This window comes from Microcaecilia unicolor, chromosome 5 (assembly GCF_901765095.1).
Source record: "Microcaecilia unicolor chromosome 5, aMicUni1.1, whole genome shotgun sequence".
Classification (NCBI taxonomy): Eukaryota; Metazoa; Chordata; class Amphibia; order Gymnophiona; family Siphonopidae; genus Microcaecilia; species Microcaecilia unicolor.
In genome coordinates, this window is record NC_044035.1 from 78,993,582 (window position 1) to 79,018,913 (window position 25,332).

The 25,332-nt window shown below is 40.4% G+C and overlaps 1 protein-coding gene across 9 annotated transcripts in view; it reads left to right on the forward strand.

Moving 5' to 3' along the window:
* The window catches only part of EXOC6 (exocyst complex component 6), a 276,968-nt gene that overhangs the window by 92,518 nt on the left and 159,118 nt on the right, over window positions 1-25,332 (forward strand). For all 9 annotated transcript variants that reach the window (XM_030203010.1, XM_030203011.1, XM_030203018.1 and 6 more), the window contains 2 exons: window positions 19,046-19,250; window positions 22,832-22,984. In XM_030203010.1, the coding sequence (XP_030058870.1) occupies window positions 19,046-19,250; window positions 22,832-22,984 (358 nt within the window). The remainder of the gene's footprint in view (window positions 1-19,045; window positions 19,251-22,831; window positions 22,985-25,332) is intronic.

The window sequence follows — 25,332 nt, forward strand, 5'->3', positions numbered from 1 at the left end:
GGGCCAGATCTCTTACTGGTTGGTGGGGGATCAAATACTTATTTCCCTCTGCAGAATGCAAATAAATTCATATACTTTCCACAATGTGATTTTCCGGATTTAATTTGTGATGTGCTATCTCTCACTGTTACCAATAACCTACCCTTCAATTATGGGCTGCTCATGTCTTTGTCAGTGGGCAAACTTACAAAATCAGCAAGGGATCAAATACTTATTTCCCCCACTGTATGCCTGGAATAGACTTCCTGAGCCGGTACGTCAAGCTCCATCTCTGACCGTTTTCAAATCTAAGCTAAAAGCCCACCTTTTTGATGCTGCTTTTAACTCCTAACCCTTATTCACTTGTTCAGAACCCTTATTTTATCACCCTCACTTTAATATTCCCTTATCTCTTGTTTATCCTGTTTGTCTTTCCTAATTAGATTGTAAGCTCTGTCGAGCAGGGACTGTCTCTTCATGTTCAAGTGTACAGCGCTGCGTACGTCTAGTAGCACTATAGAAATGATTAGTAGTAGTAATTTGATTGGTCACCCCTCCATGCCTATCTGTGAGTCAGTGAGCTTTATGCTTGCAATATTATTGTGCACTTTTTTTTGACCTGATGACCCGTGGGGACTAAGGGTGGACTTGGGTGGAGAGAGAATAGGGATTCTCAAAATAGGTAGTGTGTGGGATATGGAGGGTGCTAGGAGGTCATATAAACTTTGATATAGAGTTTATGGATGAGAGATTAGTATAAGATAGGCCTGAAGGATATAGATGTGATTTGAAGGGCTGTGGACAGTTGATGGAAAGGAAGGGCTGAGGCTGGGCAGGAAATAGGAAATACAAACAAGCAAGGGGGAAGGTGCTAAATCTTCTATTCTTCTAACACCTATTCCATTTTTTTAATGACAGTAGTATATTCGAGTTCATTTCTCATGCCCTGATACGTAAGATACTCACTCAGGTTCAGAATCACAGCTGTGAAGTTCGCTGAAGAGCACAGCATTTCTGGAGCCTCTAGGAGTTTGGATGCTGGCAGAAAACAAATTTGGGAATGGAAAGATCAATACAAGCAAGGAAGACTCATCAACAAGATGAATATGGTTTGACACAAACTGGATGGTGGTGGCAGAAAAGTATGTGATTCCGAAATTGATAAACAGCTATTTGAATGGTTTTCGGAAACAGAGAAAAATGTAGGCAAATAAAAACCATATGGCCTATCCAGTCTGCCCATCCATGCCATCTACTCTCCCTATTACTCCCTTAGAGATCCTATGTACTTGTCCTAAGCTCTTTTGAATTCAGATACTGTTTTCATCTCCACCACTTCTACTGAGAGGCTGTTCCACAAGTTCAACACCCTTTCCTTGAAGTAGTATATCCTCAAGTTACTTTTGAGTCTATCCCCTTTCACCTTCATCCTATGCCCACTTATTCCAGAGCTTCTTTTCATTTGAAAGAAACTCACCTCGTGTGCATTTTTACAGCGTAGGTATTCAAATATCTCTATCATATCTCCCCTCTCCCGCCTTTCTTCCAAAGTATACATATTGAGATCTTTAAGTCTGTCTTCTTATGCTTTATGATGAAGACCACTGACCATTTTAGTAGCTGCCTTCTGGACTGACTTCATCCTGTTTATATCTTTTTGAAGGTGTTTTCTCCAGAATTGTACACAATATTCTAAATGAGGTATCACAGAGTCTCATACAGGGGCATCATTACCTCCTTTTTCCTTCTGGCCATATGCATTACCGGGAAAATCATAAAGAGAGAGGCTACAATAAATTTTCTGGAGGCAGGGTTTAGGGACTTGAAGGCTAACAGTAGCCGGTTTCATAAGTGGACGAAAAGTCACATTGTGTCTATGCATGCAAGAACAACTGTAAGTCAAAAACAGCCACAAAAAATGGAAGAAATGATAACACTCTTTCATATGTACTTAAGTATTGCCACACTGGGACAGACCCAAGGTCCATCAAGCCCAGTATCCTGTTTTCAACAGTGGCCAATCCAGGTCACAAATACCTGGCAAAATCCCAGAAAAGCTCAATACATTTTATGATGCTTATCCCAGAAATAAGCAGTGGATTTTCCCAAGTCAATTTAATAATGGTGTATGGACTTTTCCTTTAGGAAGCCGTCCAGACCCTTTTTAAACCCCGCTAAGCTAACTGCCTTTACCACATTCTCTGGCAACGAATTCCAGAGTTTAATTACACATTGAGTGAAGAAATATTTTCTACGATTCGTATTAAATTTACTACTTTGTAGCTTCATCGCATGCCCCCTAGTCCTAGTATTTTTGGAAAGAGTAAACAAATGATTCACGTCTACCCGTTCCACTCTACTCATTATTTTATAGACCTCTATCATATCTCCCCTCAGCTGTCTCTTCTCCAGGCTGAAGAGCCCTAGATGCTTCAGCCTTTCTTCATAGGGAAGTCGTCCCATCCCTTTTATCATTTTCATCGCCCTTCTCTGTACCTTTTCTAATTCCACTATATCTTTTTTGAGATGCGGCAACCAGAATTGAACACAATATTCGAGGTGCAGTCACACCATGGACCGATACAAAGGCATTATAACGTCCTCACTTTTGTTTTCCATTCCTTTCCTAATAATACCTAACATTCTATTTGTTTTCTTAGCTGCCGCAGCACACTGAGCAGAGCATTTCAACGTATCATCAACAACGATACCTAGATCCCTTTCTTGGTCGGTGACTCTTAACGTGGAACCCTGCATTATGTAGCTATAGTTCGGGTTTCTCTTTCCCACATGCATCACTTCGCACTTGCTCACATTAAACGTCATCTGCCATTAAATGCCCAGTCTCGTAAGGTCCTCTTGTAATTTTTCACAATCTTCTCACAATTTAACAACTATGAATAACTTTGTGTTGTCAGCAAATTTAATTACCTCACTAGTTACTCCCATCTCTAAATCATATATAAATATATTAAAAAGCAGCGGTCCCAGCACAGACCCCTGAGGAACCCCACTATCTATCCTTCTCCATTGAGAATACTTACCATTTAACCCTACTCTCTGTTTTCTATCCTTTAACCAGTTTTTAATCCACAATAGGACACTACCTCCTATCCTATGACTCTCCAATTTCCTCTGGAGTCTTTGATGAGGTACTTTGTCAAAGGCCTTTTGAAAATCCAGATACACAATATCAACTGGCTCGCCTTTATCCTCGTTTGTTCAGCCCTTCAAAGAAATGTAATTGATGAGGCAAGATTTTCCTTCACTAAATCCATGCTGGCTTTGTCTCATTCAAAGGTATGCTATAAAAATTCGAACTTGGGGAGGAATCAAGATGGCGGCATGCTGGGTGACCTGAACTTTGGTGGTTGAGTTCCGTTAAATATTTCCTTAGCCTTGTTTCTTCTCTGAATATAATGCCCATAAATGGAAGGGGAAGGTGAAAGCTCCACCTGCTTTAGGCTTGGTGCCTCCTGTGCCTTTGGTGACTCAACCCTGGATTGATGGGTTGCTTACCCAGCCTTCTTCTGGAGCTGGTAACGATGGCCAGACCCCCGCTGCAGGTGGTATTGGTGGAATTACTGACCTGCCTGGGGTGAGATTTCTTTCAGCTTTGTGAGCACTTGATGCCAACTGACTTGCCCACAATCCTCAGTCTTGTAGAAGTGAGCATTACTTTGGAGGGATGCAGAGAATCCAGCCCGGGTGATACTTGGACCCCCCCTCTCCCCCTGCCTCCTCAACTCGAGTTGAAGCGCGACTCACCACAGTTGATGCTGTACAGATGTTTCCGTCAGAGGGACTCAGTAAGATTATGAGTAAGTAATCTTTAAGAAAAAAAAAAGGAGAGCAGAAAAAGCTAGCATCACCCTCTGGTACACATAACCACTAGGATATTCTGATACGACTCAGGAATATACAGTCACTGGTGCATTCGCCATCTGTTTCCTCAGTTATGAAAGCAGTTCACTGGGAATGCTAAAAAATATATACCATATTGTTTCTAGTAATCGCCCAGGCTATTATTAGAAATACTGGGTTTTCTGGAGTCTAGGATGGGCACTTCAGTTTTTAGGAAGCCTGAAATTGACAATAGAAAGAGACAGCCAACAGATTAGTGAAGTGTTCAACAATTTTTAATTATTAAAACAAATGAGTGAAATAATACCTTGTTGTTATTTATTATATTCTAACCATGCTTTTCATCATTTAAATAACCGTAAATAACTTGAGTATTGCGTTCAGTTCTGGTCACTGTATCTCAAAAAAGATATAACGGAATTAGAAAAGGTTCAAAGAAGAGCAACTAAAATGATAAAGGGGATGGAACTCCTCTTATATGAGGAAAGGCTAAAGAGGCTAGGGCTCTTCAGCTTGGAAAAGAGACGGCTGAGGGGAGATATGATTGAGGTCTACAAAATCCGGAGTGGTGTAGAACACATGAGGAAGTTACATGGACATACTTTTAAAACAAATACAGTGAAACCTCGGGTTTCGTTGACTTCGATTATCGTCGGTTTCGGTTTTCGTTGATTTTTTCATTGAAAATTTTGTCTCGGATTTCGTTGGTTGCCTCGGATTTTGCTACTAATTTTGCGAAAACAAAGGGCAACCCACGCGTTCTCCTGCTCATTGGATTTATGTTGATTCATATGGAAATAATTGCCTCGGTTTTCGTCTGTTTTGATTTTCATTGATTGTTTTCGGACGGATTATCAACAAATAGTTAAGCTCTGAAACTCTTTGCCAGAGGAGGTGGTAACAGCAGTTTCCCTATCTGGGTTTAAAAAAGGTTTTGACAAATTCCTGGAGGAAAAGTCCATAGTCTGCTATTGAGACTGACATGGGAAGCAACTGCTTGCCCTGGGATTTGTAGTATGGAATGTTGCCACGATTTGGGTTTCTGCCAGGTACTTGTGACCTGGCTTGGCCACTGTTTGGAAAACAGAATACTGGTCTAGATGGACCATTGGTCTGACCCAGTATGGCTACTCTTATGTTCTTATGTAAATTTCCAGAATTATAATAAATTTACTATAACCACATGAAGGAACCTGCCAATATATTTGTTTACTGGTACCTCTGGGTAGAAATACTGGTATTTCTGGTACTTAGGATAGAATATACTAGTGATTAGTGTTAATTAGAGGATTTATTTAATGCGGGGTGCTTTATTTATGATTTTCTTTTTCAATTTTCCTAATCCTTGGCTTAATTTTCTGTTAAAATATATTTACTTGGGATTTTATTTCAAAATCCAAAATAAAAGTGAAAAAGACTAGTTCTCCTTATTACTGCAGTCATTGTTTCCAATGTTATTGAAAATGAACAGATACTGCATGAAAAAATGGTATGAAAATTCAATATATTCTTTTCTTGACAAGCTTACCGGAAATAACACAATCTAAATAGCAAATTTATATTCTGAATTCTTCCTAGTACTAGTAGTATTCTTGTTACTGAATACTCAAGCCGAAGCGTGGAGGAAAAGACTTCAGGAGAGGCATGAACAAAGCTGGTCTTTTCCTCCACACTTTGGCTTGATTATTCAGTAGGAAGAGTTTAGAATATAAGCTTGTAATTTAAATTGAATGCATGTAGAAATAGTGCAATTTGTTAAAAGTAAAATTACTGTCATAAGAAAATATTTTTTATGTAAACAGCATGGAATATATTATTGTATTAAAAATATAATTAGAGCCATATTGTTATATATTGTGCCATTTAAACAATTTCAAGAAGAAGAGTAATTGGAATCCATGTTGGAATGGAGAAATAATGATCTTTTCTGGGAGTTCAGAAATATGTGCTTAATGTATCATAACCCATTATAAGTTAATTTACAGTTCAGACAAAGGCAATTGATCTTGTGCCCTCCTCCAGTGTGTTGCAAATGATCAGCATTGTTTGTATCAATTACTTATAAGTAAAATTATAACTAAAGGTACACTTGTGTGGTTAAACCACTGGAAAATAAGCCAGTTTTCGTATCATGTGGCTAAAAGTATATGTGTAATCTTAATTGAAAACAATAGAAAAAAATTCAAAATACTAATAATATGTTAGTGACTTTCATTGGATCAAACTGCACTTTATTGGCAATTCAGGTCCTTTTACGAAGTTGCGGCAAAAGGGGGCCTGCGCTGGTGTCGGCATGTGTGTTTGCATGCCAAGGCTCCCCCCTTTTTTTTTTTTTTTAAAGAAATGGACATACAAAAGCACTTACCACAGGCCCATTTCAGGTGGGAGCACTTACTGCCACCCATCGAGGTGGCGGTAAGGGCTCTCACGCTACTCCGGCAGTAACCAGGCAGTGCGCGGCACTGCCCAATTACCACTTGGTATACACCGGCACTACATGGCGTGTGCTGGGGGTGGGAACTTCCCTTTTAGCGAGTGATAAGTCTGCGTTGGGCTTACCGCCGCTTTGTAAAACGGTCCTCAGTGTTTGAGACAGTCTGACTACATAAAGGGCATTGTCTGAATAACATGGCTGCTGCCCTGGTCAGAGGATCATTGAAAGCCAGAACAGGGAGGGTGGGGCAGACAGTAGAGGGGCTGACAGAGGAAAGGAATGATTCAGCAGTTTTACTTCGGGGGGGGGGGGGGGGTGGGGGGGGGGGGAGGAAGGCACAGTGCAGTAGGGGACCATACTGAATGTTTTTGAAGATGGGAAGGGGAAGGCAGTTCTGTGGGCAACGAATTGTCCTCCTTTAATAGTGAAGAATTGGAACAGTGGATGGAGGAAATGATCAAAGAACCCAAGTAAACATGGAAGACTAGGATGAGGCATTCCCTATATCATGTGCAATTTCTAAGCGTGCTTCTGAAAAGTGCCCGCCCCCCATCCAGAGCATCTCTTTTCTGTTTAGTCAGAAGGAACATGCATTAGGAATGTATTCAAAGTTGTTAAATCATAAGTGAATTTGAGAAATTGCAAGAGGACCTTTCAAGACTGGGAGACTGAGCATCCAAATGACAGATTAATTTTAATGTAGACAAGTACAAACTGATATACATAAGGAAGAGCAACACAAACTATAGCTACACGATGCAAGGTTATACATTAGGAATCCCCACCCAGGAAAAGGATATGGGCATCATGCACAGTACATGGAAATCCTCTGTCCAGTGTGTGGTGGCGATGGCCAAAAAGCAAATACATTTTTAGGAATTATGAAGAAGGGAATAGAGAATAAAACAAAGAATATCATAATGTCTCTGTATTTCTCCATAGTGTAACTGCACCATGAGTACTAGTTACAGTTCTAATTGACTCATCTCAAAAAAAGGTATGGGCCATTGTTTTTGAAACATATTCACATGTAAATAATGGTATTTACATATATGAGATACATGTGTAAATATCTATTTTAGAAAAATAATAATTACATGTGGAGATCCATACCATGCACAATGACGCCTAAGTACATTTACATACACAATTACATGATGTGAGTTAGTGCAAATTAAATCCAGTTATCGCTGATTATTGCTTTAGTGCCAATTTGACCTAATTAAGCAATTAACTTACCCATGCAACTGCTACTATTCTATAAGCTATGTGTGCAGATACATTCTGTAACTATTGTGCATTTATGGAGATATAGGTTGTTTTCGTTTTATGAAATAGTGATGTATTATTTGATTTAATTTATTCTTATTTGATATTTTGCAATGTTAGAGTAGTTTATATTAAATAAAGTCAATATGTAATAAAACTTAACAGTAAAATAACCAAATTATCTTGAAATTAGAGACATCTCCACATTACTGTGCTTTCAGCCTTTTCCAGAATGGCAAAGAATTTGTCTCTTCTCTCAGTTCTGTTGGAATCTGGTTCAAAAGCCATTGTCGTGTATAAGACGAATCTCTATTGTTGAGATCAGATGAATAGCTGACAGTGGGGCAATCTTACCAGGTCCAGTTGTCATGATAAGAGTTGTCTCATCTGATAAACAGGCTCTTCTCTGTCAACATCTTTTTAATCCAGTGAAATAATCTTAAATTTAACTATGCTCTGACTTGGCAACCAATGTGATATGCATAAAACAGAGGTAATATAATCATTTTTGTTTCCTACATACCAAAACCATAGAATGAAATCAGAAGTCTGAAAAACAATCCCAAACAAATATCTCTAAATCATCAAAGTTTAGACAAATACTATCTAGATCAGTTACAAAACAGAGAAGGAGACATCAGTAATGAATGTAATATTGCCACAGCTCTCTAATAAACATTCTTTTGCACATCAAAGGTCATAAATTCCATTTAAATTTAAGTGAATCATAATGTTATTTGACTTAATTGCATCTTTTTTTGTGTGTGCATTTGAAGTGGAAGCACATAAATATAAATGTTAACTTGCACAGTTATTAGCAAACTGACAAGCTTTTTAAATATAACAGATCAGTCTTGCCTACAATGGCTATTGTTTCACTTTGTGGCTGCTTTGGAGCTTTATTCTGTTCTCTTGCAATCTTGGTTGTCTGTGCTTATTCAGTGATTCTTGTTTAGTGTAGTCAGCTTTCACATTCTGTTGTGCCCTCCATCCCTGGTAAGGGACTTAAAGTAACTCCACTCGCCCCGAATAGATACAACCTCCCAATTGGTGAGTGGAATTCAGAGATTTTTTTTGTTGGTTTTTCTGGAGGTTTATAGGGCTTCTTTAATGTATTTTTTCTGTTTTGTCCTCCTTTTTTCTTTCAAACCAAACACACAAGAGGCAAACTTCCTGCAGAGACCAATAATATACTACACATACAAGAGGCAAAAAGTCCAATAATATACGACCAAAGCAGGAACAAAAACAAGGGAAGGGTAGTCTCTGTGTTGCCTTGGAGGATGGAGGTATCCCAGAAGGTGAAGTAGTAAGTACTCCTGTAGCCAGGACCTGCACACCTGGGAATGGACTGTCCTCCAGCACCAGGGATATGTCTCCAGGTACTTCCCGGGAAGGAAAGCATACGACAGCTGTTGTGGTTGGTGATTCAATCATTAGGCATATAGATAGCTGGGTGGCTGATGGATGGGAGGATCGCCTGGTGACTTGCCTGCCTGGTGCGAAGGTAGCGGACCTCACGTGTCACCTAGACGGGATTTTAGATCGTGCTGGGGAGGAGCTGGCTGTTTTGGCACATGTGGGTACCAATGACGTAGGAAAATGTGGGAGAGAGGTTCTGGAAGCCAAATTTAGGCTTTTAGGAAGAAAGCTCAAATCCAGATCCTCTAGGGTGGCATTTTCTGAAATACTTCCCATTCCACGCGCAGGGCCTAAGAGACAGGCAAAGCTTCGGAGTCTTAATGCGTGGATGAGACAGTGGTGCAAGGATGAGGGTTTTAGATTTGTTAGGAACTGGGCGACATTCTGGGGAAAAGGAAACCTATTCAGAAAGGATGGGCTTGTGCTGCTGGCATCAACATTTAAAAAAGAGATAGAGCAGCTTTTAAACTAGGAACGGGGGAAGGCCGACTGTCGCACAGGAGCATATGGTTTGGAATAAAGTATCTTGCAAGGATATCGCCCAGACAGAGTTTATTGATAGTGAGTATGAAAAAGAGACTGTAGTAGATTCAATGTCCATAAATAAAAATAATAAAAACCAGGCAAAAAATAGCAAATTAGTACTGACAAGTAAACAACGTACTGTAATAAGGAATAACAAGCCTAGCTTGAAGTGCCTATATGCAAATGCTAGGAGCCTTAGACATAAGATGGGAGAATTGGAATATATTGCACTGAATGAAGAATTAGACATAATAGGCATCTCTGAGACCTGGTAGAAAGACAGGTACATATCAAGGTAAGGTATACACATGAGTTTATCGTGGGCAGATTAGATGGACCGTGCAGGTCTTTTTCTGCCGTCATCTACTATGTTACTATGTAACCAGTGGGACACTGTCATACCAGGGTACAAATTATATCGTAGTGATAGGGTGGACCGGATTGGGGGAGGAGTAGCACTGTGTGTTAACGAGAGCCTTGGGTCAAATGGATTGGAAATTCTGCGGGGAATGAAAGATCTCTTGGAATCATTGTGGATCGAGATTCCAAGTGTTAAGGGGAAAAGGACGGTTATAGGGGTGTACTACTGACCGCCCGACCAGGATGAGCAGACGGACGCAGTCATGTTAAAGGAAAATAGGCAACAGAATAATAATGGGTGATTTTAATTACTGTAATCCAACGGAATAGGTAGAATCTATTATCAAACAGAAACACACCTTCTTACCTTGTATACAACGTGTATGAAAGCAACAATGGCGTCCCCAAAGTGAAAAAATAATAACAAAAAATGTGGAGAAAAAAAAGACATCAGATCCCTCGGAAACACCTCTTTGTCAAAGGACATGCCTTTTGTATAATGAGGGAACCGTATCAGTCATGTGTCTTTAAAAAAAAACTCCACAAAACAATATTCACACTGGCTTAACCATGTACTCTACAAACACTTGTAAAGGAGACATAAATAACACATTTCCCAAAGCTTGGCAAGAGTACGTATCTCGGCTGAAGAAATGTCCAACTTTATATTATGAATCGAGCCTCGCGTGTAATGTACTCCTCACTTCCATAAAGTCCCGACAGGGTCACCCTGTTTCGCTACAGTATAGCTGCTTCAGGGGAGTATTTCCATAATTAAAGACAGTCCAAGCTCTTCACGTCTCACCGTCTCCAATTCACTCTGGTTCAAAAAATGGTCCGAAGTTTGAATGTTGGCCGATGTAACTACGACTTTTATAAGGGTTCCAGGAATGATCCAGAAACGTACAGACCGGTAAGCTTGACGTCAGTGCTGGGGAAAATATTGCAAACTATTATAAAGAATAAAATTACGGAACACATAGACAAATGAGCATGGATTCAGCCAAGGGAAGTTTTGCTTCAACAATTTGCTTCATTTCTTTGAAGGTATGAATAAACATGTAAGTAACTGTTTTAATAAGCTACTGAAAGAAAATTCACCGGAAGAATTATGGATAGACAAGTTCTGAAACAATATTGGAAGAAGTTAGATGCTAAGAGCAAGACTGCAATCTTCAGTGGATATTACTGCTGTAATTCCAAAATAAAGAAGATTTTGTCAAGCAGAGATCCAAAGTTTTCTGAGTCAAGGAAAGGAACTGAAATTTTTTTTTAAACTGGGGGGTCATCTTTAGGAAATATAATTGAATTACTTTTTTCATAAACTGAAAGAAAATAATAAAATTGTACATTATCATGTTGACAAAACAACAAGAAGTGATTATAAAATTTCATCATGTGTGACAGAAATACATAGTAAAATCTCATCAGTATAAGGACAACAAAAGCAACCAGTCAGCAGGAACTAAGGGATTCTTTTACTAAGGTACATTAAGCAGTTAGCACAGGTTTTATTGTGCGATAGCTATTAACATGGACCCGTGCTAACAGCTGTCACATTTTAAAACCAGCCATGGTAAAAAAAAGTTCCACGCTTGCTGTTTAATTCAGGTAGGGATGGGTTGTAGGTGGAGAAGAGGCATAGTTGCCAATGACAACTAGTGGTATTAAGTGGAATTACAGCCTCCTAAGATGGAAAAAGGCCGCCAGTGCCACCTATTGATATCACCCCTTTCCCCCCTGGAGGGAGCAAATCATGACTGCCTTCCCTTCTCACCACCTCCCCCCGAAGCAGCACAGTATCCAACAGCCCACCCCCTTGAAAACCACTTGGTACCTACTGATAGAATTCCCGCCTAGTGTGTAGGGTGTTAAGAGCAATCCTCAGCACTGGCTTCAGATGGCAGCTATAATACCTAGGGGGTAATTCATCAAGCAGTGTTATGGCCTTCGCGAGGGCATTAGGGCCTTAACACACACTAAATGCTAAGAAGCCCATAGGTATAAAATGGACTTACTAGCATTTAGCATACGTTAATTCCCTTAACATGCATTAAGGCCCTGACACCCACGCAAAGACCCTAACACGGCTTGGTGATTTCCCCCCTTAGTGGTAGTTTTATAGTATTATCACTAGGGCCAATCTGATAGGGAGAGTTGCGCCTTTTTTTGTTGGCATGTTAACCCCCTAGCAGTAGTACCACGAGACAACTCCTAGGGACCATAGTTTCCATTTTGAACCCAGTACTGGAAAGGGCAGGAGTGACTGGGGATTGCTCCTGCCCTTAAGACCCTGGATACCAGCTCCTCCCCCAGCAGTAGGTGCTGGTGGCTCTTCGTTGGGGGGGTGGGGGGGGGAGAGAGCAAGAAGGGATGGAATTCCGGATACTTTGCTTCTTTGAGGGGTGGAGTGGGAATGGAGGAGCATTGGATGCTTTTTCCACCCTAAGGGGCAGTAAGTCAAAGAGATTAGTTTAAGTTTAATCTTGCATTTTCCCAGTGCAAAAGGCATAAAACAAAAAAGATACTAGACATAACATTCACATATCTGGCAACTAGGGTGGAAAAGGCTACCAAAGGATATTAAGACTCAAGCTAATTATATGATTTTTGAAAGCGATTGAAAACTCATTCATTTCAAAAATTTGTAGGACAATAGTAACTAGACATTAAGCAAGTTGTTATACCATGTTCCATTGTATCTATATCAGAAGTTTTCATATTTCCCAATAATGACAGTTTTTTTTAAAGATATGATTTGTATAGAACTGATTATCAATATTTGTGGAATACAAGAAATTATATTATATTGTGTTGTGATGATCTCTGTCTGTGTCCAAACCCTTTCAGAAGAAAAAGAATCATTTATGTTTGCAAGGATTTGGTTTCATGAAAGGAGATGACCTCAGGGAGTGGCTGTACTGGACTGTATTGAGCCAGTTAATATTTAACTGCTTTGAACCATTAGGACTTCCATAGGAGTGAATGAGTACCTTACACTGCTTGCAGCTCTGTTTGTACATATTGTTAAATAACAGCAGTGATATTTTACTGTTTTTGGAAAAAAAAGAAACCCCTGACTCTTGTTTATTCAAAGAACATTCTCTTATCCAGTGCTTTTTTTGTGCCGGTACGCGACGGTACGGCGTACCGGCACCTTTTTTTCTGGGGCTCCCCTGCTCGCTCCCTGCTGTTTGCACCGATCCCTGCCTCGTAAAACGTATTTTTTCGCGAACTGGCAGACTGAAGAAATAAAACAAACAGCTGACAGGCTTGCCTCCTTCGATCGCGTCGGCCGCTTCCTTTCCCTGCATTCTGAGCGCGTCCCGCCCTCCTCTGATGTCATTTCCTTTCCTCGAGGGCGGGACGCGCTGAGAATGAAGGGAAAGGAAGCGGCCGACGCGATCGAAGGAGGCAAGCCTGTCAGCTGTTTGTTTTATTTCTTCAGTCTGCCGGTTCCCGAAAAAATAAGTTTTAGGAGGCAGGGATCGGTGCAAACAGCAGGGAGCGAGCAGGGGAGGGTGAACAAGTGGGGCTGGGGGGGGAGTTGTGTGGCCAAGTGGGGCTGGGGGGGGGGGGTTGTGTGGCCAATTGGGGCTGGGGGGGGTGTGTGGGCAAAAAGGGCTGGGTATGTGTGTGTGTGGGCAAGTGGGGCTGGGAGGTTGTGTGGCCAATTGGGGCTGGGGTGTGTGTGTGTGGCCAATTGGGGCTGGGGTGTGTGTGTGGCCAATTTGTGCTGGGTGTGTGTGTGGGCAAGTAGGGCTGGGGGGGGGTGTGTGTGGGCAAGTGGGGCTGGGGGGGTTGTGTGGCCAATTGGGGCTGGGGGTGTGTGGCCAATTGGGGCTGGGGGTGTGTGTGGCCAATTGGGGCTGGGGGTGTGTGTGGGGGGGCAAGTGGAGCTGGGGTGTGTGTGGGCAAGTGGGGCTGGGGTGTGTGTGTGGGCAAGTGGGGCTGGTGGTGTGTGTGTGGGCAAGTGGGGCTGGTGGTGTGTGTATGGGCAAGGGGGGCTGGACAAATGGGGCTGGGGTTTGAATGATCTCAGGGGCAGGTGGAGGCTGGGGCAAGTCACTGGACATTGAAGGGAGGGGGAGGATAGGGGGCAAAAGAGAATCGCTGGACATGGAGGGGATGGGATAGTAGGGCAGGGGAGAGAGGAGAATGGAGAATTGCTGGACATGGATGGAAGGGGAAGGCAGGGAAGAGAATTGCTGGACTTGGATAGGAGAAGAGGGCAGGGGAGAGAGGAGAATCACTGGACATGGGAGGGGAGGGGAGAGGAGACATGCTGGACATGGATGGAGGGGAGGGAAGATAGGAAGGAGATGCACATGGATGGGATGGCAGGAGAGGAAGGAGAAATGCTGGAAATGGATGGAGAGGAGAGCAGAGCAGGAGATAGAGGAGCATTGCTGGACATGGATGGATAGAGGGTTTGGCGGGGAAAGAGGAGAAATGCTGGACATGGAAGAAGAAAGGAGGAAAGTAAAGAAATAAATGGAAAGGAAGCCCTGGAAATGGAGTTTAGAGAACAGATAGACAGCAGCAGAATCAGACACTTGGACCAGTATGGATAGAAAACAGTCACCAGACAACAAAGGTAGAAAAAAATTATTTTATTTTCATTTTAGTGTTTGGAATATGTCCAATTTGAGAATTTACATCTGTTGTCTTATTTTGCACTGGGTATACTGGAGCTGTAACATCTTACAGAAATGATTTATAATGAAAAAAAATCACAAGTTATTGTTTTTCTCCTATACTAGTATATTTTCAATGATGTCTGTTTATATGCGCCATGGCTGATATAAGGGGTGTGGCTAATGTGGGTGTGGCTATCATAGGGGTGGAGCCAATGTGGTGACCCCGCCCATAATGAGTACCGGCACCTTTTTTTCTACAAAAAATGCACTTTTCTTATCTAAACAAACTCCATTGTGTTCATGGATCTTTACTAGTTGTTATTAATATCCTTTGCAAGCATCTTACCACTGCATGAAAAATATCGTTTTTGTCTTTTTTTTATGTTTGAACTTTTTTTTTCTACCTTAGCTATTGGCTAACCATTTATTTGCTGAAGAACTTGTTATAGATTAGTCAGAAAAGTAATCAGTCAGCTAAATAGCATTCTGTGCACCTAAATCCCTTGCCAGTTATGTTAATCACTGTCAGTTTAACATTTGCATATTTATCATTGTTGAAGAAACCTTGGTTTGTAAAATTGAAGGTACATTTGAAAATTAAGTTCTGAAGGATTATAGCATGTATTTTTCTGCTAAACCATATTCAGTGACTGCAGCTGTCATGATATTTTGCCCAGTAATGTATTAATATTTAGAGTCTTTAGTTGTTAAATAATGCATTCTGCATTTCTTACTAGTGTTTATTTCAGATCATGAAATATTCTGCTACTAGTGTTCTAACTTATTTTTTGACATATCAGATAAAAGGTTTACAACTTTTATGTGAGGTATTTCATTGTGTCCCCTATTAGCGGCAATATTAACCCAAACATTGGACTTTGCATTTAACATTTCCTTGTGTTAGTTATAAACAATTCCTAGTTTCTGGAGAAAAAGTAATGAAATTAATCCCTGTCCTAAAATAATATGTAAAACTGAGTAGCTTAAATCCTGACCTGAAGATGACCTTCAAATTAAAAGGCTTCAGTGGTTTATCAGAACAGATGCTGAAAGGGCAAGGTCCTGAGCTCCCGATATATATAATTAGTAAGGGGCTGTAGAAAGGATTTTAAATGGATTATGGTAATTCTCATCTCAGTGACAGCAGTCAACCCCCCCCTCTTCAGATGAGGTAGCAGTACTCTAGCGAAATTATCTGTATAATTTGAATAAAACAGTTAATGATTTGGATGTTTTTATGGATTTACTCTGCAAAAGCTCAGCATGCAGTAATTCAGGGCATTTTTTTTTATTTCAGCAATAGGGGTGAGGATATTTGTGTTCTAAAAATTCCATTGAATATAAGACATACTATAAGCAAGTTCATTAACTGCACTTCAAGCCTCTCTTTATGCCTGCAATCTCATGAGAGCTGTGGTGTTCAGAGCAAGCAAATTGGTTTTACATTCCTTAGCTGAAATGAGCTGTCGTTTCAGATATGCCATGTCCTGAGATAATCTTTTTTATATTACAAGTAGAACTTTGCTGTATGAGGTACTTCGAAACTACATTTTAATGAGTTTTACCACAATTTTATCCAGCTTAATATTCACTATCCTAAACATAAGTATTATTTCAGTGAAAAATAAGACTCCTGGTGCTTTTCTTCTTCAGTATGGCAACATTTCTTTGGAGAATGATAACTCCTATCTTGTGCCTATGGCAAAAATATGTATATGGTGACAAAGAGAAGCTATTATTGGTTTGCCAAAATAGGAGGCAAATGGCCTCAGCAAGAAATATTGTAAGAGCTGTGAAAAGATATTGGGTCTATATATTCTTTCTCATTCATTGGTCCATTATCTTTCCAAAATTTAAGATTTTTAAAAAGTTTTTCTTCTATTGTAAAATAATTTTTTCTAATATGCTCCTTACCAAACAACTGAGATTGGCAATTTCATCCCAAGAATAGTGGAAGGAATCTCCAGTGTTCAAATCACATTCACAATAGTAAGAACAGTTCACATGTTACAACTGCACATCCCGTAGTCCAAAATTCATGAGGAATTCTTAAAGACATTTCAAGCTATGAAGAATAATCTTAATCAGGAAGTGAAACTGCCTTGCTCACTTGAAATCCCATGGTTTTTTTTTAACCAAACAAGGGACAACATTGAAAAGAAGCGTCTTTGCAATGGAGAGAAATTTATATGCTCCAGACATATGTCTATTTATTAATCTGCTTTAAAACCAAGTGTTGACATATGATGTTAATCATGTTTATGTAAAATAACACATTTTAAAACTTGCAACAGGTACTTGGACATTTGTACCTTCTTTTAGTTTAGTTATTTTTCATGGAAAATGTGTGCATAGATTATAAAATGAAAGCAATAAGCATACTTTCCTTCCTCTGAGCTAAACAACTTCTGGAAAAATCTAAAAACACACCTTTTCAGGAAGTTCCTCCCCTTTGCAACTTCATAACTTCTTAACCACTAAAAATACCCTAAATAACCTTGGAAATGGAAAAGGATTTATACCTCACTGCCACAAATACTACCTATTCATCCCTTATGCTTTATAAATGGAATCTGCTGCTGCCACTGATCATTGGCATTGAGTAATTCACATCAACTAACTGATATTCTATAATCCATCTCTGTTGTAATATGTAAGCCACATTGAACCTACCAAAGGGTGGGAAAATGTGGGATACAAATGCAAAAAATAAATAAATACATAAATAAACCTGTTTCTGGTAATGCTGTCTCTTGAATGTGGCTATAAGTACAATGCGTCTTGCTTTGGTGGCATTGAGTGAGGGGAATTTACACCTGCAGGGGTCTTTGAAAATTGTCTTCAGAACATCCTCTTTTCGATAGTAGCCCAATTCAAGTTATGTTCAGGTACAATAGGTATTTTCTTGTTTCCAGAGGGCTTACAATCTAAGTTTGTGCTGAGGTAATAGAGGATTAAGTGATGTACCCAGAATCACAAGGAGTGGCAGTGGGATTTGAACCATGGCTTCCCTGGTTCTCAGCCTGCTGCTGTAACAATTAGTGGTACTATGCATTAAAGGATAAGTATCTTTTTTAGAAAATTATATTATAAAGGCAACATAGCTGCCTATGGGGTCCTTTTACCAAGCTGCGAGAAAAAGGGCTCTGCACTAGCAGTGGGGGCCGTTTTTCCTGTGCGCCAGAGCCCTTTTTACCGCAGCGGGTAAAAAGCCCCTAGACACATATGGCCATGTGGTAAGAGAACTGTTACCGAGTGGCCATGCAGCGGGGAACCCGTTGAGGTGGCAATAAGGGCTCCTGCGCTAACTGGGTAGCCGGGCAGCGTGCGGTGATGCCCGATTACCGACGGGTTACCGCTGTGCAAGCAATTTCTGGGGGTTTTCTTTTTCCCCTGGAAATGGCGCGTGCTCAGGGTGGGACTACTGCCGGTGGCTGCATTGGGCTGGCAAGCGAATGGTAAGCCCGCATTGGGCTTACTGCTGCTCTGTAAAAGGGCCCCTTTGTGCCTTTATGAAATAGGCAACTAGAACTATCACCAATACTGCAAAAAATTTACACCTGCTCCAGAGGTGTAAATATATTTGTGTACGTGTGCATGTTATACAATATGCATATACATCCCTATTTGGTTCCTGTCCTGACAAAACTACAACCCTAGAAGTGTTGACATGCGTTGTGTGTATACGCACACCATATAGTTAGTATGTATACTTGTACACATTTGGCTACACAGTTTTATAAGAGCCATTTTTTTCTTTCTAAAATGTTTTAGCTTTTGCAGTAATACAACATATACTGTTCATGTAACACAATTTTGAATGCACCAATAACATAGAGGCAAAGCTAAAACAGTGATAAAATTCCTAACCTCAATAACTTCCCATTTCCCTTCCCTCTTATAAGTAGTTCAAAATCCAATTTTCAGTTGCCTGTGAGTCCTTCAGAAAACTGGAACAGAACCCCCCCCCCCCCCCCAAAGTCTTTCCCCTCAATCTCACCCTGTTTCCACAAACTGTGACAGTTGGCGCCATTCTTTCTTCTTTTGATCAGAGTCCCCATCACTTATCCGTATATGAGCCATTTTCTGTATGTAAAACAAGCTTTACGTGTAGAAACTTCTTTCTGTAATTATCCCTCTATTTGAAACTAGTCTGGGTACCAAGCCTAATAGTTCTAGAGTGTGATGATATTTGCTTTCTTAATCTGCCAGTGAAGTTTCATAATATGATTTGATACTGATTTTCCTTTATTAGAAAGATAAATGCACAATTAAATATTTTGTGAATGTGAAAAGTCAAAATTGTAGAGATTTATTTTCAAAAGAGGTTTTCCCATTCTAGGACTACCTCAAAACTCTTTTTAAAATTTGACCTAAGAAAGTTGAATGTTTTTGTAGATGCATTATCTCTGAATGTGAGTCTGTAAGTAGATATTCTGTAGACAAATAATGCTCATTGTTTGGCTACAATAGATAACAGTAATAGAAAAAGGAATTTGCTTTGGATAGTGTATATTGTGCCTTTAATAACTTATTACTTTGTTTTTAACAGATACTATTCGGCTCTAAAAACTATGGAACAACTAGAAAATATTTACCTTCCCAAAGTTGGCCAATATCGGTTTTGCCAAATAATGATAGAAAATCTCCCTAAACTGCGAGAGGAGATAAAGGACATTTCCATGTCTGATCTTAAAGATTTTTTAGAAAGTATTCGAAAGCATTCAGACAGAATAGGAGAAACTGCAATGAAACAGGTGAGACCAAATACAAGAGATGTCTTTTTGGTCCTCTGCATGGATATAAAGTGGCTTCTCCTAGCTCTTACTTCATAAAAATGTGTAATTGAGCTGTGAAAGGATGTTTTGAAGTGTTGTCTTAAATGAGCTAAGAGTTCCAGTAAAGCTTTATCAGCTCTTATTCAGAAGTCAGAACTGTGCACTGAGAAAAGTTTTACTCCTGATGTGGTAAATTAATGCCTTCCAGATTATTGTGGAGATTAAAACCACTGCATACCACTGTGGTAACATGTCAGTTTTCAGCATGGGTAGAGGTCTGCTTTTTCTCCATTCCTGTCAGTATGAACCAGTCCTTGACAGTATTCCTTCCAGTACATGAGTCAGTGCTGAACAGGACAGGTATATGCACTGACAGAGGAGAAACTAAAAAGGAGGCCATCAGGTCCAGGTCACCCCTGGCCTTAGGCACAGGAAGACCCTTGCAGAGAGAGCCCCTAAAACTGTAGCACCTCGGTGGACCACAAGTTCCTGCCTGGTCCTGGAGAAGCATCCTGTGGCATCTTCTTCCTCCATTGCCATCTTGGAAAATGGTGGTGCAAGAACCCTAGCGGTTTGAATATACTCCTCTTAGGGACTCATTTACAAAGGCTAATGCGCGGGTTGCGCACGCCAAATCAGCCCTACCACTGGGCTAGCACGTGCGCCTGGTGGTAATTCCAAGTTTGGCATGCGCTGAACCCCGCGTTAGAAAATAATTTTCTACCACGGGGTGTTCCTGGTGGTAATTGGCAGGTGGCACACACTGCACGGTTACCACGTAGGTAGCGCGTGAACCCTTACCGCTAAGTTAGTGGGTGGTGTTAAGGGCTTAAGCCGTAAATAGGTGCACGCTAGATATAATTTTGCTGCACGTCCATTTACTGGCTTATAACCCCCCCTTTTTTCCAGACACAGTAAAGAAATGGCCCAGCGCATGTCCAAAACATGTGCCAACGCTACCACAGGCCACTTTTTACTGTGCCTTTGTAAAAGTACCCCTTATTTTGCAGGCTAACCCCTAGCAGTACTTCTAGTGATTGGGTGCTACCATTTTCCTAGATGCTGGTACTGGGGGCCGCAGTGAGTGGGCATCACTCCTGCCTCAACTTGGGGTGAATTGCTACACTTCCACTCAGTTTTAAGTCACCAGCTTCCTTCTTTATTATAGTTAATATTCCGTGAAAAGGGAGAAGTAAAAAACATTAAAATTTAGCACATTTCTTACATTGAGATTGATTCCCTAGTCTGCTGATTGCATTAATTTGCATTTCAGTGACATCTATTCTTTAACACAGTGGTTTTACTTTGGCATTTTCTGTGCTAAAATCTATACTATTAGGTAGTAATAGTACATCACAATCCTGTTTAACCTGCTGTGTTAGATAATGGTTGGGCTCATTTTCAAAACAGAAAAACATCTAAAAAGTGGCATAAATCTGCATTTGGATGCTTTTCTCACAAAAGTGTCCAAATCAGTGTATTCGAAACCAATTTTTAGACATTTTTCTATGAAGTCCGTCAGAAGTGCGTCCAAATCTCAAGGGGGCGTGTTCAGGCCGGGACTTGGGCGTTCCTAAGACTTAGACGTTTTTCAGCTATAAAATAGTCGTTTTGAACTAGACCTGTTTTTGTAATAAATAAGGCACAAAAAGGTGCCCTAAATACCCAGATGACCATTGGAGGAAATCAGGGGTGGCCACTTACCCCCTCCCACCCCCCAAAAATGTGATGAAAAACATTACTTGCCCTCTGTGCCAGCCTCAGATGTTATACTCAGGTCCATTAGAACAGCTTTCAGGTCCCTGGAGTAGTTTAGTGGTGGGTGCAGTGCACTGCAGACAGGTGGACCCAGGCTCCTACCTTCCCCTATCTGTTACACTTGTGGAGGAAACTGTGAGCCCTCCAAAACTCACCAGAAACCCACTGTACCCTCATATAGGTGCCCCATTCATCAATAAGGGCTATGATAGTGGTGTACAGTTGGGGGTAGTGGGTTTTGGGTGAGTTTTGGGGGACTCAGCAGAGAAGATAAGGGAGCAATGGTGAGATGTGTACCTGGGAGCATTTTATGAATTCCACTGCAGTGCCCCCTAGGGTGCCCTATTGCTTTCCTGGGATGTCAGGGGGACCAGTCTACTAAAAATGCTGGCTCCTCCTAAATCCCAATGGCTTGATTTTGTGCGTTTTGCACTTGGACTTTTTTTTTTTTTAATGGACCAAAAAACAAAACGTCCAAATCACAAAACCTTGTTCAAAATGGTATTTTTGAAAAAAAAAAAAAAAGATAGACGTTTTTCTTTTCTGAAAATGGCCTTCATTCCTATTCAGGTTTTAGACGTTTTTTTGCAAAACTTCCAAAGTCGGACTTAGACGTCATATCGAAAATGCCCCTCCACGTCACTAATTACAATTGGCCCCTCAGTGCTGTGTATCAGTTTGCATCTTCTGCAAACTACTTCTGGTGCAGAGGACAGAATGTTGGAAAAAAGGGAAGAAGCGGAAGTTAAGAAAACAAAAACGCTGATCTTGTCCCTGCTGTGCCTGTTCTCTACCCTGAGTATACCTATAGTTATGTCATATAAAAAGTAGGTACTCTGTATCTGTGTGCTTAATTATTATGCATGTATGCCCCAGGGCAACTGTATGGAAGTACACCTAAGCAGGAAAAATGCTGTTCTATAAGCTTAAGATTTAGGTGGTGAATTCTTGGAACCGCCTCCTGATGGAGGTGGTGGAAACAAAAATTGTATCCGAGTTTAAGAAAGCTTGGGACAGGTGCATAGGATCTCTAGGGGAGAGGAAAGGATAGTAGATGACATGGATGAGCAGACTGGATAGGCCATGATAGGCCATATGGTCTTTATCTGCTTTCATTTTTCTCTGTTTCTGTGAATGCGTTAGAGTATGTTGTTCGGTATCCATCAATAGAATAATGCCATACTTATTTGTGGTGTATTAAATCTAATAATATCAAATTCTGTTCGAAAAGTCAGCCCAGTAAATATCAGTGACCAAAAATTATAAAAGTTTCTGAAAAGGGAACATTTGTATGATTCAGAGTCATCTGTGAGTTACAGAAAGTGTTGGTTATCAAAATTTACAGCTTGATATGACAATTCAAATATTTAAAGCAGTTTAAAAGTGTGTTTGTAAATCCTTTTGGTCATAAGTTCTCTGTCCGTCATAATTGTCCTTGATCTTATTTTGAGCTCTTACCTTTGGCTTGAGATATCAAACGGTCTTTTACGAAGCCGTGGTACCATTTGTAGTGTGCGCTAATGATCAGCACATGCTAAATGCTAGAGACGCCCGTAGGAATGTATGGGCATCTCTAGAGTTTAGTGCATGTTAATCATTGGCATGCGCTAAAACGCTACTGCAGCTTAGTAAAAGACCCCCTTAGTTTATAGGCAATTACCTGTTAATGGAGTCATTTTCATAGGTGCTGTTGCATCACGTATAGTACTTTATGCTTTCTTGAGACACTTGATTTTTCTTTTGTATATTTTGTTTAGCTTTCAGTGATTTTTAAAAGAACTATTACCATTTTGCTAACACAGGCACTGCAGCAGAAAACCTTCCACATTGCATTGCATAAACAAACTGGTATGAATTATAAGAAGTCTGCATGTGTAGTTAACGGCATTGTTCCTGAAGACGACCATAGAAGATCAGAACAAAATGCTGATGAAGATGGTGAACCCGAGGAGGAGGTGCCTTCATTGTTTATAGCATCTTGCTTTTCCATCTTTTCCTTTCTGATGACCATAACAATAATACCCAAGATGAGAAAATCAGCTAACACTTGTAACTCTCTATATAAACTAGATCATTTGATTTTAATGTGGAAGAAATATATAATCCCTTTGGAAATTAGTATTCAGATTCTCTTTTGGTATTGTGGATTTAATCACTGCACCTTTACCATTAAGATAATTTTCAAACGGTCTGTGTAGTTGCAACTCCTGTATTTTTCATGGCGTTTCAGAGGGATGCCAGTCTAGGATTTAATTTCATGTAAAGTACATGGCTTGAAATTTTCTGCATACTTTGAGTGGACAGCTGAGAGGCGGCAAGTGACACACATACTTTTGAAAATATAAGGCCCAATATTCAGCTCTTGGTGGTAAGTGGCTTGTGATAGCCATGGTCTGAAATATCACTGAATATTCAATGCCGGGGCATGGTTAAGACTGTCCGGTTAGCTCAGCAGCTAAAGTTAGGACAGCATGTGTATACTTACTGGTTAGCACACTGAATATTGCCGCTGACTGGCCAAGTCGCAGCTCCACCCAAACTCTATCCCTGGACTGTCCCTAACCTAACTATTTAGGGAATGGCTTGCTAAAGTCAACATTCAGCAACACTACCCGGTTAAATGCCACTGAATATTGATGGTTGGCTTGCTCAGCAGGCTTTAACTGGGCAAGAGCCTCTTCTGCCCAGTTAAACCTCTTTAAATACCAGGCCCGTAATGTTCATGTGTGATTGTCTTCCCAGATATAAACATGCTCTAGAAATAAAATTATGTATATTTTGTATACTTTCTGCTGGAATGGGGAGGGCAATTTTCAGGCCAGTTTACCTTGGATAAGTCACTATTTACCAATTTATGTGATTACATAAGTACATAAGCACTGCCACGCTGGGAAAAGACCAGAGGTCCATCAAGCCCAGCACTCTGTCTCCAACAGCGGCCAATCCAGGCCCCAAGAACCTGATTTTGAAAATTTATATCCTGAGTATTGGAGAGGGGGGGTACAGAGATAGAGGAAAGATAAATTAAGATTAAAAACTGAATTAGAGAGAGACTGATAACATTAATTCTCCTGTTTACTAAACCACGCTATCGGCTGTAATGCGCTAATGCTGACACTGCCAATTCACCTTGAATGGGCTGTATTGGCATTGCTGCGCAGCAGCCGCTAGAGCTTCTTAGTAAACAGAGAGGTTAGTGTAATGTGCAAGTTCTTCATATTTTTTTTTTGTTGCATCATTATAATATCGCAAACAGATTTTTGTTTCATCCTGCAGTGATGTGAACTAGTAAAGACAGTGTTGCCCATTTGCTACGATGCATTATTTAATTGATTTATTTGGACTTTTATCCCTCCCTTATATCAAGCCCAGGACAGTTGTCATAGAATATACATACATGTGTATTATTGATAGTAATGCAGCCTTCACACAAATATACAGTAGATTCTGGTTAATTGGGACATATTGGGATTCCTATGCTTTGTCCCAATTAAGCGGTGCCCCAAATAAACAAAGTAGTCAGGATATCGTGAAAAATGAGTAAATGTTTTCATTTGTTGTGGAACACAACCCAGCAAACACAAAAGTTGAACACAACCCAGGTGATTCATTTCTCAATTTCTCTTGTTGTACAACACATGCTATTGTAGATTTTGGCACTCCAGTAATCTCTGCCAGTTGGTGTTGACTGTTGTTCTAAAACTACTTTTTTAGTACCTTTACACTGAAGTAGAATACAAATTTATCCAATTCTTAGAAGAGTGATAGTACAACTGGAGGTTTTTTTGACTAATGAGGAAGCTCGCCCGGCACACGTAAGATGTAATCACATACAGTAAGCTGAGCATCTGAAATCTTTTCTTCCAACAAATCACTACAATTGGATAACTAACATATAGAGGACAGAATACTTGTTACTCAAAGATTTAGAAGCATATTCACTAACAAGTACCACACAACAGTGGAATTTAATTTTAACTGCCAAACTCTCGACTATTCTTCAGACATTTGGAGATCCCTCTCAATGTTTCTACTCCCTCCAGGGTATCTACTCTATTAGCTATCTTTGTGTCAGCCACAAAAAGGCAAACCTTTCCTTCCAACCCATCAGCAATATCTCTCACAAATATATTAAACAGAATCGGCCCCAGCACCGACTCCTGAGGAACTCCACTGCTTACCTTCCACCAGTTTCCTATCCAGTGGAACACTTTTGGTCCTACGTTCAGCCCTCTCAGCTTATTCACAAATATGCATGCAGTGTTCAGTTTTTGGAAGTACCCTTTAAATTCTTTCATGAGCA